This window comes from Colias eurytheme, chromosome 6 (assembly GCF_061535395.1).
Source record: "Colias eurytheme isolate Ceu_HAF_F1 chromosome 6, ilColEury1 Martin Lab GWU primary, whole genome shotgun sequence".
NCBI lineage: Eukaryota > Metazoa > Arthropoda > Insecta > Lepidoptera > Pieridae > Colias > Colias eurytheme.
The window spans coordinates 9,925,670-9,946,031 of NC_142985.1; the positions used below are offsets into that span (position 1 = coordinate 9,925,670).

The 20,362-nt window shown below is 31.1% G+C and overlaps 2 protein-coding genes across 2 annotated transcripts; both read left to right on the forward strand.

Moving 5' to 3' along the window:
• Positions 1-2,289: 2,289 nt before the first annotated feature.
• On the forward strand, positions 2,290-16,916 carry LOC149907953 (uncharacterized). The gene is made up of 5 exons (XM_090103081.1): positions 2,290-2,633; positions 6,773-7,170; positions 8,659-8,757; positions 11,448-11,643; positions 15,989-16,916. The coding sequence occupies exons 2-5, from the start codon at positions 6,861-6,863 to the stop codon at positions 16,182-16,184; spliced, it is 801 nt and encodes a 266-aa protein (XP_089959207.1). The 5' UTR covers positions 2,290-2,633; positions 6,773-6,860; the 3' UTR covers positions 16,185-16,916.
• Positions 16,917-17,768: 852 nt separating this feature from the next.
• On the forward strand, positions 17,769-20,309 carry LOC149907954 (protein rolling stone-like). Its single transcript, XM_090103483.1, has 4 exons — positions 17,769-18,152; positions 18,400-18,528; positions 19,174-19,363; positions 19,785-20,309. The coding sequence occupies exons 1-4, from the start codon at positions 17,840-17,842 to the stop codon at positions 19,942-19,944; spliced, it is 792 nt and encodes a 263-aa protein (XP_089959609.1). The 5' UTR covers positions 17,769-17,839; the 3' UTR covers positions 19,945-20,309.
• The last annotated feature ends 53 nt before the right edge of the window (positions 20,310-20,362 follow it).

The window sequence follows — 20,362 nt, forward strand, 5'->3', positions numbered from 1 at the left end:
AAATAATAGTCCGGGATACATCGCCCATTTTTGCAAGTGATTACTATCAAGCTAATTTTTCGTGAGTAGCTTTATTTTGATGAGATGCCCAAAAATTTCATGTACGAAACTCTCGATTGTGGTAGCTTACAGAGGTAACAAGGATAAAAATTTTTGATTTCACGGTTCTCAAATATTTATTACGCAATTTGTAGGACAATATGTCTGTTGAATTATATAAGTATTAAATAAGTGAAAATAAAAAAATCAGCTGGTTAGTAATCATTTATGATGACTTCGTTATCGATACACATTGGAAAGGGGGACTCTTTGATCAAACCATAGATTTTGTAGGACAAATATTTTTTCGAATAATTTAGATAATTATCTTGAGATTGAACAAAAAAAACATTCAGTTAGTAATTAATATTTGATAACCATCAAATCAAAATATTCTATCCTTGTTTCATCTGGTAGCTACCACAATCGAGAGTTTCGTACATGAAATTATTGGGCATCTCATCAAAATAAAGCTACTCACGAAAAATTAGCTTGATAGTAATCACTTGCAAAAATGGGCGATGTATCCCGGACTATAACAACATTGTGAGCTTGAAAAGCATAGCTGTTCTATTTATATATTAATTTCAATTAATTTATTATAATTTGTAGACATAGCATTTTAATTGTTCCTAGCCTGAATGAGTATTTAAAGGCACAACTCTGTGATTGATTTTAAGTATGATGATTGTGTCAACTATAATTTAATCTTGTATTGCCATTTTATGTATAAGTTTAATATGTATTATATAATCAGCTTGTATAATCGCCAAAGACTTGTTGGATGCTCTCATGTGATTTTCTATATTACTTTTAAAATTAAATTACTAAGTAATATTTAGTGTACTTATTTACCCATTTTTATTTACTTGACAAAATGTTATTTACCTACTCAAGTTTTTATCCACTACACTTGCTGAAATGATCAAAATTAAACGAATAATTGTCAATCTTCTATGAACTGATTACTGAACGATTCCTATACTAGAATATTATAAATTCGAACGTGTGTTTGTTTGTCCCTCTTTCCCGTCACAACGGAACTATTATATATTATGCATAGTTCTTGATACATGGACGTTTGAAGGATAGAAAGGGAGTTAGGTATGTACTTTTTACGATTATGAATTTTATGATGTGCATTTGAATCACTTGTGTGCATTAAAATATAAAAATTCCGATAGATAGCGCTATATTACTTAAATATTTGACAACTGTTTTTTTAAGCTATTGCATAGCTTCTATCGCGGGCCTTGAGCACGGGGACCGAATCCAGAAATTCCGTAACGAAAAAACCTCACGCTCCCCGGCGCGGAGGTGTGGCTTGAAGGCATAGCATGCAATAGCTTTACCGCGGCAGTCTGCCACATGTCTTTTTTTATCACGCGAACTAAGCCGCGGGCTATAGCTTATTAGGTATTAAATGATCATGCGCCTATATGTATAGAAAAGAAAACAAAATTTACATTCATAAAATAGCTGCATAGGTTTTTTCTGTCTTGCCTGTATTAATTGCCGATAAGCGGATATAGATAAAACTACGGTATTGATTTTAATTGGGTAACTAGGTATAAAGAAATTTCATATAATATGAAAATGTTTCAAAATAACTTACATGACCGGATACCCATTTTCATTAGAGTACATTTCTAGAAAAAGAGGTAATCCTTTAAAAAGATAAAACAACATACGCTTTTCGTCTTATTTGCTCTTATTAAATCAGCCACCTTGAATACATATTAGGTAAAGTTCTAAGAAAGTAAATTTACTATATCAAATTATTGAGAAGATGATTGATTTTGGTGAATTAAGTTTACCATGGATTGTGAAATTAATCCTATTAGTCACAGATCGACATTTATCCGTTTTAGAAAGCCTGAAGTAGTATTTATTCATAAATTATTTCTAACATTTTAAAACCGCATCGAACTCAATACATCGGTTTTAGATCTATGAATTATGATTCTCAGGCAAGTAAACTTTCAAATCCTTTTTTGTCACACAAAAGCGTAATTTTAATAAAAAATATTAATAACCAGTCACTTATGAGGATATTAATGGTTCCTTAAAGAATGCAACTTGGCCAGATAGGCAAACAATGGCTGATTTCATTACAATAGATTAGAGCAATATACGTGGGAGCACCTTTGATTCGTATGGAAATGGTATTAGTAAATGGAAAAAGGCGCCTTTTTAGAACCTTGAGCGCCAGAATTGCTGGCCGTCATCACTAGAGTATGAACTCCGCAAACCGTATCATACAATGATTAGTTGGTCGCGCGCAGAAATATGCGCATGACGTGTAAGCGCACTGGCCACAGATAAAATACGAGGAGTAATTTATCGTTGTGGCGCGCTTTTCTACACGCTGTAATTATTTGAAAAAAAAAACAAAAACGAATTTGAAATTCGAATTAAATCAGAATATTTTGTTGTTTCGTGAGTTAATGGAAAAATATAAATATCAGTGATAATGTCTGAAATGTTTTTTTAAATAATAATGAAGACACATAAAGCTCTTCTTATGTTACAATAATAATTAAATTATGCAATAATATATATACTTTCGCTATCGCCCCAATATTTTAAATAGGGTAAGTACAAAAAAGTTCTTTATTTATTTATACATAATTATATCATTAAAATTCTATAGCCTATTAGTGTGGGAATGAAGGAATGATTTCATTATTATAATTGTATAAAATATAATAGTATTCACATCCATTTATTTCCTTCTCAATTTATTTATAAATCAGTATCCACAAACTATGTATACGTGAATATTAATTATCACTTGTCAATACATAAATGCGGAAGAAAATATGCATAGGCGTGAATATCTTTTATGCATTCTTGTTTTTCAAGTTTATAAGAAGAAAAAAGAACAAAATATAACATTTTATAATGTCATCGTTAACTTCCATCAATTATTATGCCTCTTTCTTTTTTGTACGTGTTCTTGTTATTCGCAGAAAAACTTATGTTCAACTTTAATTATAGAAAAACCCATATTGCTTGAATAAATTAATATTTAGTGACGTCTTTGGAAAATAGGTACCTATAGATAAAATAACAAAATTAGATTATGTATTATAAATTATAATTAAGAAGCTATAATTATATTAACGTTAATAATGATAATAATTTATATTTTAAGTTAATGTAAATGAAATGACGTGATAAACAAAAAATAAGAAAGCTCTAAAATTGGCACAAAACACTGGCTAACCTGAGTCGATAGACGTCCTATATATCATTTGAATCACCAATTGTGACCATGAAAAAATCTTCCAGAGATAAGTATTTATAGTTATATTTATTCCAAATGTTCAAAAAGTACATTATTTTTATTGTTACCTAGGTATTTGTAGTGGCTAATTAGTATTATGAAGGAGCGGACTGACCAGGGCCTCTGGTCCAAGGGGTAAAAATATTTAAATGTTTTATTGATTAAATCTTATACAAAACAAAATAAAGACATACCGCAAAAACGGGACTTTTTTCAATCAGAATTTAGAACACCTCTAACGCCATGAAAGCTATCACTACCTATCTTTTCATGTGAACCCCATATCGAGCAAGATGTGAAAAAATATCAAACCTGCTAAATTTTGGCAGCGACTATCTTTAAACAATTTTAATCAAATACATGTATTGCAAAGAACATTTCCGAACAACTCGCCGTTTAAACAAATAGAAACAAACTCTTCGGTTCAACCCTTCGGGCGTAATTACTAATTACAACGAATTATTCATATAAATTACCCAAACAAACTAATCCGAATCATTGCGAAAATCACGTGAAAATCCGTTCAGACGTTATTGAGCGATATTGTTTCAGCAAGAAAAGCGCGGAGTTCTCTACCTATATTTTAATAATACTCAATGTTTTATTATTATTACTTGATTTTACGGATACATAAATAAATTAAATTAAAATAAATCAGTGCAATCGCTTTGTTTGATAAATGTAAGCATAATTATAAAATTTGATCTCGCGCCAAATGCAAAACTATTAATAGAAACAGAACCGAAACGTGCATAGAAAAAATTGTATTACGAATTACGATAAAGATACTTCAACGTGTGGTAAAGTTTGTTTATTTTGTAAACAATCTTGACCTTCCTTATCGTACTTATATATATTTAAAATAACACGGTGAGAAATTTTAAGTGTTTATGTTAAAAATGTTTATTTTTATTGAACATTGATTCTTTTCTTCTTTCATTTCACAAAATATCGGGTTCTTAAAGATTCTTAGTAGTTTGTTATTATTCTATCATATTGACAAATTAACCATAATACTAATTAATTAAAACGTTACCAAACAAAATATTAAACTATCCACCCATCGGAAACATTTCAACTCCGTCAAAACAAAAATGAGCATTGCACATATCACTATTGTGTAGCGGATTGTTTTTCGTAAGTAAGCGGGCTATCTTTCGTATTACAATTACGACAGTTTCCTATATCGTTTCCCTTGATGCTTCGCGTGCCGGTGCCGATCCAACACAGGAATTGATCATGGCTGTAGAAAACGAGGAAAATGCTGTGACCTTACCCAGTCGGTAAGGTTTGCTGCAGAGATAATGAAGCATACGCACGATGCATTAATTCCATATTATCCACGTCCAATTCCATATTTGTTACGTATACGTGCCGATTGCAATTGGAGATTATATTATGCATTTATAGACGACTAGGTTTCCGCCCGCGGCTTCGCCCGAGCAGTCAAAGAAAAACCCGCCTAGTTCCCGTTCCCGTGGGATTTCCGGGATTGCGTCATTTTCCCGAGATAAAAAGTAGCCTATGTCCTTTCTCGGGTATCAAAATATCTCCCTACCAAATTTCATGAAAATTAGTTAAGTAGTTCAGGTTTGATTGAGTAACAGACAAACAGACAGAGTTACTTTCGCATTTATAATATTAGTATGTAAGTATGTATAAGTAGCTTAAAATTGTTTATTCGGTGTAATTTGAGTTAAGTTATGGTTCTTGTCGGTTCTTCTTTTGGAATCTTGCCTTTCCTTGCTTTGCATATCGGTATAATGCTCTATCCATATCTCTACAAATATCCAACTGTTTGCTTATTTTGTTTGGTATTAAAAAATCTAGACAGGTATAGGATATTTCACTTGCTTAGTTGTCAGATGGACAAATGTCAAATTCAAATTTTAAGTTATATGGTTCCCATAAAACAAACGATTTAGTACGAACGAAGTTCTCTGTTCAAGATTATATTTATTTAAAACTAGCGGTCCGCCCCGGCTTCGCCCGTGGAACATATTTACGTTTTCTCTACATAAAAACCATCCTCGGACTTCAAGGAATATAATAAAAAAAGAATTATCGAAATCGGTTCAGCCGTTCTCGAGTTATGCGCTTACCAACACATTTTGCGATTCATTTTTATATATAAGATAACATTCGTCTAATAAATATTTTCGTAAAATAAACAAAACATTTAGGAAAAAACATTAAAACTCGATGAACTTGAATTTATTCACTGAGCGTTTTAAATGGTTAAGTGTGGTCTGTTGTCATTGAAATAGAGCAATCAAAACATTGAGTCAATCTTATAGTATTAAAAAACTCATAATAGCCTACTTTTAATGTTTACATAGATGAATAATCATAACACAAGAAAAACACTACGTCAAGGAATGAATGAATTCGCTTCTGATTTCTTTATTCTTGCAGCCAATAAATAGTTGAAAATTAAATAACCTTTAATAACAACAATAATACTTATTTTTATTTTTACCAACCCTTTGTGAGAACCGTAAAATTTTCCTCCCGACTACAAAGTATTTTGCCCCGACGTTAAAATAATTATGTAGTCCGAATTAAGTAGACAACACACACAAACTTAAACGGTACTTACGGCTTATGCCACTTAAAAATACTAGTTATTAACCGACTTCCAAAAAAACGAGGAGGTTATCAATTCGGCCGGTATAATTTTTTTTTTTTTTTTTTTTGGATGTATGTACACCGATTACTCCTAGGTTTCTTAACCGATTTACGTGATTCTTTTTTTGTTCGATGCGGGATGGTGTCGAATTGGTCCCATAAAAATTTTATTCGGATAAACCCAGTTATTTTTATTTTATTATCAAAGAACAAACATAACACTTTTATTCAAATAAAATTGTGATAAAATTTGAATAAAATTGTGATTGTTTAAAGTATTGTTTAATAGTTTAAAGAATTGTTTCAATTTATTAACGACGAATTGTAAGAGAAAATTTAGGAAGGTGAAAACTGATTTTCACTTGAGTTATCAATAAACTGTTAAGATATCTTAATAAAATATTAGAATTATTGAAATATCTATCTACGTTGTATTGGAATTCTATATGAATAAAAAAATATCAAAAAAATATAATTCTATTGTTGGCACAATTCAACATAAACAGTATAATTTTATACAATTATAATTAATTTTAGTTCCCTTGACTTTTAAAACGGAATAAATGAGTTTACGTAACAACTCTAATACATAGTTATTAGATCCAAAAGTTGCAGCTATTGCCAAATCGAAGTAACTTGAACGATACGCTCTAGACCTTCAATCTTTCAGGGTCAAATAATACATTCTATAAACATTTCATTTTTGATCATACAGTCTGCATCGATTTGAAACCTGTGTGATCAATTAGAGTTGCATTTCACACCGGTTAAGGTACGAGAGCTAACAATGACTAATATTTCGTTATTTGTTCACAGCTAAAGCATACCAATAGAAGGTTAGTCAAACAAACCGGCGCAAAAACTGACGTATACTTTGTACTAGGGATACACAATAGAGTACATAATGACTAAAGAAAATTGGAAGAAAAATGCCCCAGATCACTTGTTCGGGTGCTGTATCGCCGCGCTCAGGGAAGGAAACGAGGCTCCGGAACTGTTCACGAGGTCGTGGGCCGGAAGGGTGTCCCCGCTGTTCTGGCGAGTGCCGATATTTGTATGGGCAGTGTGTACTATTACGTGGTCGGTCGTTTGCTTCTGGGGACCTCGAGAAATGTTCCTCCTATATATGACGCATTGGGGCTTGATTATGATATTTTTCGAATCACTATTTGGAATATTAGTATGCGTTAAGAAAATTCCTGAAGATTTACCTGGTAAGTTTACGATGTCTCAATATCACAACGAGTCCAAAATGTATAATATCTAATACTATATATATGTTTTATTACTAAGAATACCTACTGTGATTCAAGTAGGATAAATTATATATAAAATAGATTATTACGATTGATTTTGACAAATTCTTGGGCTTGTAAACTGTCCAGACCTAGGCCAATATTAGATCTATAAATAATGTAGCTAGGACGTCCCACTGCAACATTGTCAACTAAATTGGCACGACATGTCATTAATCCCGGCAGAGAAATGGTAACTGATTATCAGCGCGTGTCCAAACAGAAATACAACCAACATATAGGCCAAATATTTGAAACTATTACTTACTAGCTTTTCACCCGCAGCTTCGCCCGCGCAGTCAAAGAAAAACCCGCATAGTTCCCGTTCCCGTGGGATTTCCGAGATAAAACCTATATCCTATTTCCCGAGATAAAAAGTAGCCTATGTCCTTTCTCGGGTTACAAAATATCTCTATACCAAATTTCATGCAAATTAGTTCAGTAGTTAAGGCGTGATTGAGTAACAGACAGACAGACAGAGTTACTTTCGCATTTATAATATTAGTATGGATTAGTACTTCAGTATGTTTTCTTTGCTATATATCTTCTATTCAACCAAATCATCCAACCGTTGAATATTATCTAATGTTTTTGTTTAATTTTTAAAAATCTCTCTTATAGTACCCACAATATGCTTATTCTTGAGTCAGTTAATAATATTATGTATAGAGGCATCAATAAAAATGCCATAAAAGTAACATCGTAGTTTATAGCCTCGGGTGTGAATGAAAGCACAAGGTCTCTAACATCTTCACTGGTGACGCAATTTACTTGAACCGCTCCAAAAGGTTCTTCGCCTTTGACCATGAATTCACAAGTCATTTTAATGTTATTATTATTGCCTTGTGCATTGTTGCAGCGCGATTTCGCAACATATTTATGTTTACGCCAATTGACACGTGAAAAGCAGTAATTAATGTTCTGTTACTGCATTTAATGAGGTACTTACGATTGAATTACGACTGACACACATTTTAAATGTTTAAGCAAAAACACTATAACTCCAGGATGATAACATCGTGTTCATGGTAACTTATTTGGATGTTAAGAAAAAGTCAATAATATTACATTTAAATACGAAATTACAGTACATCTTCAACGTTTTTAAAACTTTATTGAAAGGGATGCATTATTTAAAAAATGAATAATATCTTATAGAAGAGCAATGGTAGAGATTGATCCTTCCTCGTATGGGGCTGAAACCTGAGAAATACCTATAAGTAACTGATTATTTTGCATCTAAAAACTTATATTTATGTATACGTATAAGTAGTAAGTTTGCAAGGGCTGTTGTGTTGTAAATAAATTAAAGAGCAACTGGGATCAATCTTTTAAAATTTAAAGGAAAGTGATGAATAAAAGAGTATTATTCTGTTCTTATCTTTTACAAATTAATAACAATTTCAGGTCTACCATGGTACGTGAGGATGTACTGGGTGTTGTACAACATAACAGTTCCTCTGGCTTTCCTTATCACATTATTCTATTGGGCTGTTTTAAGAGCTCGTAAGTATACCATTTATTATGATATCTACTATCAATTCTATAAAATTGTCGTACATTTTCATCTCCATTATTAGCTATAACTATTGCTTATACAACAAAAGCTTTTATTTAATAGCTATTTAAAATGGTAAAAATGCCATGGTTGACTGCCAAATGCGCAAGATATATTATTATTATAGCGCCATACAATTATGTGCGCAAACGTATGTACACTCTCCATTTCTTTACCCTCAATGTCCGATAGAACGGAAATCTGGCACAAACCGGGGAGATGGGGCATGAAATAGACTTCATAATTCGTACCCTGATACCGAAATATATGATGGACTTGAGACTATTCGAATATATTTTAGATTTTTCAACTCATCATATAGACGTAAATACCGAGTCTAACAAATAAGTTATTTATCACTGCATGATTCTTAATTTTTGCAACTATTTTCGACTTTTTGATTTAATTACTAAAAATTCACCTCTTATGCACATAATTGGAAAAAGTGTTCGCATTCCTGATATATCGCTTGCTCTATTAAACTAACAATACTAAATGACTACCAGACAACAATTGAGTATTTGAATAAAAAAAAATTATTGATTTTTTTTATGTATTCTGAAACTTTATTATTAATAATATTGATATTTAATACAAATAACTTCAAAAAATTTTTTTTCCGTTAATTATAAGCAATTAAAAATTGATGAAATTTAAATTAGAATCACGTGACTACAAACGCGCCATGACTGGTCACCACAGTTGTGACGTCATATTGTTAATTAGTTATTAACTGCAGTACATAGGGTTTACGGCTATTACACGTGACTAGACAATAATATTGAAAGTTTATTGCTAAAAATTAAAATACGATTTGTTAGTTGGTTCCGAATTAGTTAGTTAGTTACGAAAATAATATTCTTGATGTTGATATATTTAAGATCACCGATTTTTGTCAGGAGTTGCCTTTGTAGTATTCGTACATAATGGTACAAAACGATAACTTTTGAGGTTCGCCATTTTTAATATAAATTTAAGTAATATAATTAACAATTAATATAATTAATATGTAATTTAATAATGACAACAAAATTAAATAGATCAAAACACTGTATTTATTATTCACACGCTTTTATTAGCTTCACCTGTATGTTTGTATGCAACCGACTCCTTTCGAAGTTTCGACTCGATTTTGACCCACTTAAAACCGACGGATTTTGTTCAAATTTTGAACACTTATCAAGGTCCGATGACAATACAATAATATCATAAATTTATCCTGATAAGGATCGCCAGGATCAGCTTAAAACATATGTTTGTATGTAACCAATTCTCCTTTCGATTCGATTTAGAGTTTAGACCCACTATAAACCGACGGATTTAATTTAAATTTTGTATACTTATAAAAACCCGGTAACAATACAATAATTTCATGAATTTATCTTATTATCCTGTTTAGTTTTTCAAACAATATTTATTTTTCTATCAACTGTAATGAGTGAAAACTAACATTATGACGTCACACGCGCTCCGGTGACGCTTCGGGAGTTGTCGGCGTGTCTTCGGTACTGGATTCAAAGACTAATTTTTATTTTGAAATAACTTTTGAATTACTGCAAAAAAATAAAAATAAAAACAGTTTTGTTATAAAACTAATATATAATCTTTCCATTTATCACAAAAAAAATTTTAATTCAAATACTCAATTATGTAAAATTCACGTTAAACTACTAAGAACACGTGTTTGGTTTCATTACGAGTTCTTTTCATTGAGACAGAAATTTATATTGTAGTACCTTTTAATTATCATTCTAATAATTATACTTTGACACTTGATATTAGGGCGACCGCCAAAAATGTTAGTCCATGACCGAAATATGTATGGGTACCATTAGCGTGACTGTAGCCGTTTTTTAAATCCTCTCACAATGTGACCTCACTACACGTGAATTAGTTTAAATTGTTTTTCCCAAGGTTTTTCTAATGGCACTTATTTCTTTTTTCGCAATTAAAAATAAAATTTTTACATAAAGGGCGAATTTAAAGTTAGTGTTAAGGTAAACCTTTTAACACTGGTTAAACATTAATGTTTATGTCGAATAAATAAAAGACCATAATATCTTTAATGTGGTTAGAACTATCGTCATTGAGCTAACGATAATTAGGTTCACTGTACAGTAGAGTTCTTTATCATCGCGTGATAGTTTGATTTATTAATAATTAATGAATATTGCAAATATACTTTTCTAATTGCAACGACATTGAAGGTATAATGTGGTTTTGAAATAGGCAGGAGTTTATCAAGATTGTGGGAAGAACAAGCAACCTGTAACCTCCATGAAATTAGTAAAACTATTTTTAAAACCTATATATTTTATCGAATTAAACATTTTTAAACCATGTTTTTAAAGAAAAAGTATTAGTTACATAAATCAATATTATATACGCATATTAGATACGCATTCACAACTAAATTTTTATAACACTTTGTGCACAGTGCAGCAATACCTTTCAGGCTTTCAAGGTGCAACTTCTTGACCACCTATAACCATCCATCTAACATAATTAAAACATTCAAAAAAGGTGAAACATTGCCACACAATTCATAAAAACCGGTTTGCACCTACGAAAATAACTCTAATTAATTATATGGTATAGCGGGGAAAATAGGCAATCTAATTAATTATGATTGGTATAGCGGGCAGGAATTCGAATTACGCGCCAAACCCGATCTTGGACGTGATGCTGCACGGTGCGAACTCGGGGCTCATGTTGATCGAGCTGGTGCTGTCGCGGCTGCCCAGCAGACTGCTACATGTGATGCAGCCGCTGTACTTCTCTGGGGTGTATCTGCTGTTCACGCTCGCGCACTTCTTCGCTGAGGGACATGATCCGTAAGTTGCTCTACTTCTTACTCGTCTCTCATCTTAGATACATCTTCTTACAAATATAATAAATCATAAATGTTTGTGAGAATAGATGCTCTTTCACTAGAAAGCCAATGAACAGATTTGATATCTGGCTTATACTTGGCAGTGTTTTGTTGTTTTTTGGAGTATTTAGATATTTATACAGAACTAGCTTTCCACCCGCGGCTTTGCCCGCGCAGTCAAAGAAAAACCCGCATAGTTCCCGTTCCCGGGGGATTTCCGGGATAAAACCTATCCTATGTCCCGGGGTAAAATGCAAATTGGTTCAGTAGTTAAGGCGTGATTGAGTAACAGACAGACAGACAGAGTTACTTTCGCATTTATAATATTAGTATGGATATAAATTATAATATTACTTTTTAACATATTTGAGTATTTTACATAATTATATGTATATTGTGCTTTTTACTTGTGCCTTGTGTTGTTCAAATATGTAAAAACAATCTTGTTTCATTTTTACAAGTTTAGAATGTTTGTCTAGATAGAGTTGTGAGAAATGCCCGGAAATATTTATCTATTTACTGATACTGATCAACCTAAACTATCTTATAGAGTCGTATATTAATATTTTAAATAGGCAGAACGTTGGTCTTACTATGTTTTAAAAAATCACCATTCTGTTCGCCTCATTTTCAATCGTACTTAAATATTAACTATCAATTAACGTTTGTTGCAATAGCAAATTCGGAGAATGTACTGAAGTATTTTATAATTATTTTCTTCTTTCATTACGGATCATCTATAAATTAATAAAGATTTAGATTAGATAGATAGATCCATCTAAGATATTAGGCCGCCTAGTCTTAATCTAAGCAAAACTTATAATATATTGCCTATATCTGAACACCTGATTATCGTAGTATGTCAATTAACACAGATAAATATTATGTAAACTACAAAATATTCAAAGAAACGAATTCTTACAAAAACACGACAAAACGACTGTCCCGAACAAAACAATTTCAACGAGAATAAAAGGACAGAAACAGAAATATTACATGCTTTGATGAAATTGGATAATTTATAACAGACATCGTAGTAAGGATTCGTCCTAATTCGAAGCTCATATTTGTGGCCATGTGGCAATCAAATGTACCTACTGAATCTACACGGGTAAACATAACATTGTCTAAACTCTAAAGGAACCTTCAAAACTCACGAAGAGTTTATATCTACATGTAAATTCAATACTGCGTAAATGCCACCTTAAATGTCAATAATCTCATGTAAATTATCGATTCTTTGTGATTTGAGTTTTGAATACCTACACAAAACATTATTTATCCTACACACCTTCTGCAGCAATCAGCTGATAAATATTATGTAGTCACTATTCATCTCTACATCGCTACTTGATGTGTGTCCCCATTGCATACATAGGGAAACATAAAACACAGCATTATCTTTAAAAAATCGCAACGGATTTTGTCGCTATGCATACATAGGGAAACATAAAACACAGTATTATCTTTAAAAAATCGCAACGGATTTTTATAGAGCGGGATGGATTCAAAAATAAATAAACTCAATCAACTGTTTCAAAGAAACACTTTTTGAAACAGTTGATTGAGGTTATTGGATTGATTTTGAATTTTAGATTCGAAAAACACTACATAAATTACAAACACAACATAAGTAGGTAGGTACATACTAATATAATGAATGGTATTTTTATTTTATTTAAATTAATTGACACAATTTCCAAATTAAAATTATACTTAATCGCGAATGGAAGCGGGCAAAATATAACATACAGCGTATTTCATGAAATAAATTGAAAATTTCCATAGGTCATAAAATTAAATCCATACTAATATTATAAATGCGAAAGTAACTCTGTCTGTCTGTCTGTTACTCAATCACGCCTAAACTACTGATCCAATTTGGTTGAAATTTGGTATGGAGATATTTTGATACCCGAGAAAGGACATAGGCTACTTTTTATTACGAAATATGTACCACGGGCGAAGCCGGGGCGGACCGCTAGTAACGAAATATACAGAAAAATCCTTCGTTTGTTTTCGGAATTTTCCATGGCGTCATTTATCAAATGCAATTTGCTAAAATCTTTAAAATTTTAAGTGCTTTAGGGTTTAACAAACTTAATGTCCTACAGATCCTACGACAATAAACACTAAACCTTGTGAGTGTTTAACCCCGTGGTTTAACCATAAACCAAACAGTATACATGCAAACATAGTATTTGCGAATACCTTCGACGATTAGTTCATGTGTATAAGTGTACATATTAAAGTATCAATTTTGCTGAAGGTAAACTGAATCTATTTACTTCGGCAATAGCCACTTGTTAAGTGGTAAACAAATTTTGTTTAAAAATTATATCTGATGCTATAAAAACACTTTTCTTGCTTGAAGATCCTAGCGTCACCATCTCTGGTCCGAGATTTTTTGTTCTATCTATAGATATAATAATTATGATTAATTATAACTATAACCACTTTAATGGACTAGCTATAAAAAAATCCTCATTTTCCAGATGAATGCTGCATCTACATTTTTATATACATACCTAATTATAGTAGCATATTAATGATTGAGATATTTATTTAAGAAGACGTTAGTAAGCTTTAATCAAATACAACAAGAACATATAAGTATTATAAATTAATTGATTTTTATAATAAACTAGCAAACCGGGCGAACTCCGTTTCGCCACCAGAGACACCTTTTCTTTGCTATAAACCTCACGGAGCCCGAGACCTTTCCAACGAATGCAAAACCATGGAAATAGATTAGTGCGTTCTGGAGTTATAGCGTCAGGAAGGAAAACCCGACTTATGTTTATAAAATAAAAAAATAATTTTTCTATCTAAAAAATTGGTAAGCAACTCGTATATTATCTGCATTACCGATTTAAATAATTTTGAGTCTTAAACCACAGCGTCAAGGATTTAATCTCGAGCCAATGAATGGCAAAAATAATTTTAAACATAAAATAATTAAACTGAATTGTGTTGTCGGTTCATTTGGATATGATTGTGAATTTTAAACATTTAGCATAATTTTTCATATGAAAATTTCTCGAGGTAGATAGAAATTTTCTCCTGTTATATTTTTAGCGAATTAATCTGATGCAGATCTCGGGGTGTTTTTATAAGTATATATTGATACTATAAATACCTACATAAATACAAATGTTAATTTGAATAAACAGCGTACAAATTTTGTAATTGTATTTAACATACTAACATTTGATTGCACATATATAGGTACGTTGATATTTTATCCTTTAATATCTAAGGTCGCTTAATATTAATTAAACATCTGCATCAATTAAATCATACTGACTATCCAAAGGAAGGAAGTTACAAAATCGTTGTACCTACCTGTACTTTATCACATGTCTGACGAAATATTTGGATTTAACCGGCAAGGGAAGGTCGAATTTATGCATTAATTCGACCTCTATTTATGAACCTTTATAACTGTTTCTCATTACAAACATGATTAGATAATTACTAATAATTTAACGACATCATAATTTTAAGATATATATAACACTTAATATAAGTATGAATATTTTTATCTAAATATGTTATCTACGGAGAACAATAGAACCAACAAATATACATTTTTGAAATTATATATTTTATTCTTACGAAATTGTGAATACAAACATTTATTTTTGTGTCGCACAAAGCAACTCTTAATTAATTAACCATAATATTATTCAAAAGTAATTATAAGGAGATCAGACCTTGCTTGAGCTACCAGTATCCTCCCGTGTCAAGGAGAAAATCATAATAATCTGTGATGATTCGTGTTCTGTCTACTATCATTGAATACTAATTTAATTTACGTATGAATGTAATTTATTATAATTAATCAAGCATAGACAACCTTTATTTCCATTTCTATTAATAGATTCGTGTTCTAGTTATGTAGATTTAGGTATTATAATTTCTACTAAAGAAAGAATAAATAACTAAAAATTTACCATCATGTCAATTTTTGTGTACTATTTTAAGACACCAATGTTATGATTTTTTAACTAATATATTTATCATTCCATTACCTTTTGCATTTAAAAACTATTAAGTACAGAGTATCAAGTACAGAGGTAACTTTGTTCTACAAAGATAAGCTTTTCCGGAACTCGTTTATTTTAAACAAGGCACTATTTACGCGTTTAACTGTGTATCATTAATGCCAATGTTATTATGTACTTTTCAATGTGTTATTATACATACATAAAGATATTTCCTATTCATAGAACAATGTATGACCAAAAAAAATTTGTTTAAAAAATCCATACTCGTATGTTAATTTCAATCCCTTTATTTTCTAGATGGGGCAACCCCTTCATATACCCCGTGATAGACTGGTCGAAGCCTCTGGAGACAATCATAGTGTTAACTTTGACAGCTCTATTCTTTGCTCTCATGCACATGCTCGCAGTGGGCATCGCAACAACACGGGACTTCGTTGTCAGGAAATATACGGAAAATAAAAATGGAGTCTACAATGACGCATTTGAACCATAACACAGAAGATAGAATACTATTTACTGTGACCGTAATATACAAAGTTGATGGAATGTTAAGACAAAGAAGAAAGAAGAAGTTACAAATCTCAACACAGCAACAACTGCTTTCATAGAACAATTTCTTAGATACCAAAGAGAAGTGTGAAATTCTTGCAAGTTTTCATACAAACGAAAAAAAATTTTTTCGATAAGTAAATCATTACCTAATTTAATAAATTCACAGCACGTGGTCTTTTAACAAAAATGTTGATTAAAATATTTAATCAAAATTTGAAATATTATGTTATAATTATTCATCGTTACACCACGTTACCACTTGTACAACTACCTAAAAGACTTAATGAAATATTTTGTTATTTTTATTTTTCCTGTTCTCTTGCTATTGCGGCGATACTTAATAATTACAATAGAAGGTGCCTTTGTATATAACATAATATCTAGTTATTTATTCATAATTAAGACTTACAAGTTTCAAAACTAATTAAGAAAATATGTGAACGACTTAAACTTTGTAAAAGTATGATTAGTTTAGATGTGACGTTCCAACTAGTGACACATTATTAGGTTTATAGGGAGTTTCTTAATCTTGTTAAATCTGGGTAAGCCTGTGATCATTGTAATGTAATAAATTAGGAACTTAAGAAAAAATGTTTAGGGATGCATAGGTAATAAATTGTTGAAATTTTATATCTTTAGCTATCTTTAAGATAATAATAAATATTTTTTTTTTTATATTCACGGTTGTTTTATTGTGTCATCGATAACATTACTATCACCCATGCTATCACTCAATAAAATTATACATAATCTCTTAATTCGCTTACTATGCTAAATTTATCAAAAAACAATTTTATATCCTATTTATTATAATATGTATCATATTAAAGATGATACATATTATAATAAATAGGATATAAAGTTTGGAGTTGAAAAATTCCTATTGAGCAATAGATTAGCGATGAAAATTATTGATTTGTTTTGAGATCACACTAATTTACTGTTTCATAAAAAAAGATCGTTACCAGATTTAAATGTGATGAGAACCTTTTTTGAAGTCGATTGAAAATAAAATTGAAGCGAATACCAAAAATTTATTACTTAGTTAATTCATTTTAGAAGTGTTTGCAAGCGAATTTATCTTAATCTTAAGATCATGTATCACGGCAGACACCACTTGACCGACTTAGTTTGACAACTACAGGTGATAACAAAACAATACTGTGCTACTATCTGTCTGTTTACTCACTATTTTCGATATTAACCATAATATTATTCGTAGCTCTCTGATATTTTTTTAATACATATAAATTAAGAAAAGTTCATTAACCACGAGACGTTTTGAGAGACAAAAACTAATATGTAAAAAGTATGGAATATGTATTTCAATATTTTTTTAGAATACTTTTTATAAAACTATTTTTGATAGAATATTTTGTACATACATGTTCCTATTTATTTTAATGTGCGGTGACAAATAAAGTCTCTTAAATAATTTAAGCCTCGACCAATATTATCTGAAATCTAATCAAATGGTATCGATGATTCAGCAAAGTGACGTAGACAACCAAACGAAGTTTACCAACCAATGTGCAGGTGTTCGTGATACTAGCAACAGTATAATTTATATTTTTACGTTTTTTTTTTTTGAAAAAAATGGGTGCTGTCAAAAAATATTTCAAAAAACAATTCCAAAGTAGCATGTTCAAACTCGAATATCGAACTGCTTCAGACTTTTATGGGAGTTGTTTTCAAAGCAACGATTCCTATTTACCTTTATTGGTAATTAGAGGTATATTGTTCTTTGGATCCATGGCTATAGTAATATCTTCCATAGTGCTGACTGCTAGAGGTGGAGAGGGCGGGTATTGGCCCATCTTCCTGACTCATTGGGGAATCGCTGCGAATATGATATGTACGGGAATCGGATTTGCTGTATCTTTACATGCATATATAAAACAGCCTTTCGGTAAGTTTAATGTGAAAAACAAACCTTTCAATTATAATTAATAAAAATATCCGAAGATTCGTAGTTTGTCAAATTATTATTAAATTAAATTAATTCAGGCTATGAAAGTCAGTTAAATATAAACTATTAATTACCTATTAATTTTTTGAATGATTGTCCTTACTAATAAGTATATTTATTTCCATCTTGGTGAATATCTGTAAGTTCGCTTATAATTCATAGAAATATAGTGTTTTTCAAATTACAGGCGACGACTTCGAATTACCGTGGCTAGTAAAAGTGTATTGGATTTCTTCAAACATAGCGATACCTCTGTCATTCTTCATTACTATATTTTATTGGACATTGCTGTCGGGTTTCGTTAGTGAAGATGGAGGTAATTACAAATTTTTAATACAGTTTGTCCGTCGCAATTATATTAACCCACATGTGAAGCATAAACATATACTATGCCAAGAACTTCCCTTTCCGGCAATCCGGCCTTTGTATTCAAAGTTGCAACAATAAAGAAGGCTGTTAGGCTTGCAACCTAAACAAATATTCCAGTGTTCCTAAAGTTATTTGCACCGTGATGCCCTTAAAAATCAATATTTTTTTGTACTTCCTACCTACCTCCTCTTTCATAATAGATATTACTCCACACAGTAGGTTGCCTGGAAGAGATCACTCTTAAGTGATAAGGCCGCCTTCTGTGCTGGCCTAGTTATAAGTTTTAATTTTAATTTTAAGGATTTATTTGTATGCTAGCACAATAAAGTGTTAATAAATAAATAAAAAAACATTGAATTTTTTAAATTTGTTACGACTGAAAGCGCATCGCGACTGGAACTATGCTACGACATGGCTACGACCTACGCTTCACGATGTACAGTTTCAGCAGCCTTGTATTATACATAATATTATAATAAATAATCTGTATCATTTCTTAAAATAAATCATGTACCAGAAAGTTAGGGAACATTTTATACGAGCATATTACAAACGAGCATATTACTAAACAAATTACCATTTTAAATTTCAGGAGAGCTCGAATTCGCTATTAACAAAGTATTGGATATTTTCATCCACGCTATCAACAGTGTTGTAATGTTCCTGCTCCTGGTGACCGCAAGACAGCCAGTGTACCTGCTGCACTTTTACCACGTTGTGATATTTGCACTCATTTACTTGTTCTTCAGTGTTATTTATTATGCAGCTGGAGGGACTGATATGTAAGTGATTTATTTTAAATTTTAAAATATTCAAAATGTTCATCTTCATCCCCTATTGCATTTAATGGTGATGTAAATTGATAAAATATAGATTGTAGTATTGATACCAAGATTTTCAGATATATTCGAAGGTATTAGACATTCTTGGAATTGTAAATTTTAAGTATGATTAATGAGTGTTTTGGAATTAGTGAATCATACTAAGTAAACTCGCGTAAAACACACGAATGTCTGAATGTTTATATGATAAATTCGTGACGACGCAATAAATTTCCTTTTAAGTTCTTTTAAAAAAAGAATTTAATTCGTCGTTTCAGTCGTGGAACTTCCACTGCTGGCCAAAAGCCTCACTCAAAGGTACAATAAAATACACACCACTACACAAATACACTTATTTAAAGATCGTTTATTTCTTTCACAGGTTTGGCAACCCGTTCGTCTATCCAATGCTCGACTGGAGCAATCCTGGTATAGCTGTACTGACGGGAGTGTTCTCTGCTGTTCTGATCATTATCCTACATTTCTTGGTCAGCTTCATAGTTGTCGGCCGAGATGCATTGAGCAGATGGATTTTAAATTAATAAACAATATTAGATGCTAAGATTTAGAGTAAACGGAAAAATTTTGATGATTTTCTTTGTAAATATGTGATAAGAAGGATTTTAAGTAGAAATAGGATATAATTCTTCGTATAAATGCGATAACTCACTAGGCCGTATATTTCATAATCATCGTGTATAATAATTTAATTGAGTGACGTTATTTATACTTTCACGATAAGGACTTGTTATTTATATGAGAGATTTACGGTAGACCATTAAAATTATAATGCAACCGAATATGCTTAACGCTCTTGTTTAAGATTTCTTTCAATAAAATAAAAAACAAGATATGATAAAATGATAAAGCAAATAATTCAGTTTATATCTTTATTTTATAAATTCAGACCACGACCTTTTTTAGAAAACAACTTGTTCCTAATTAATCAATGTTTGAAAT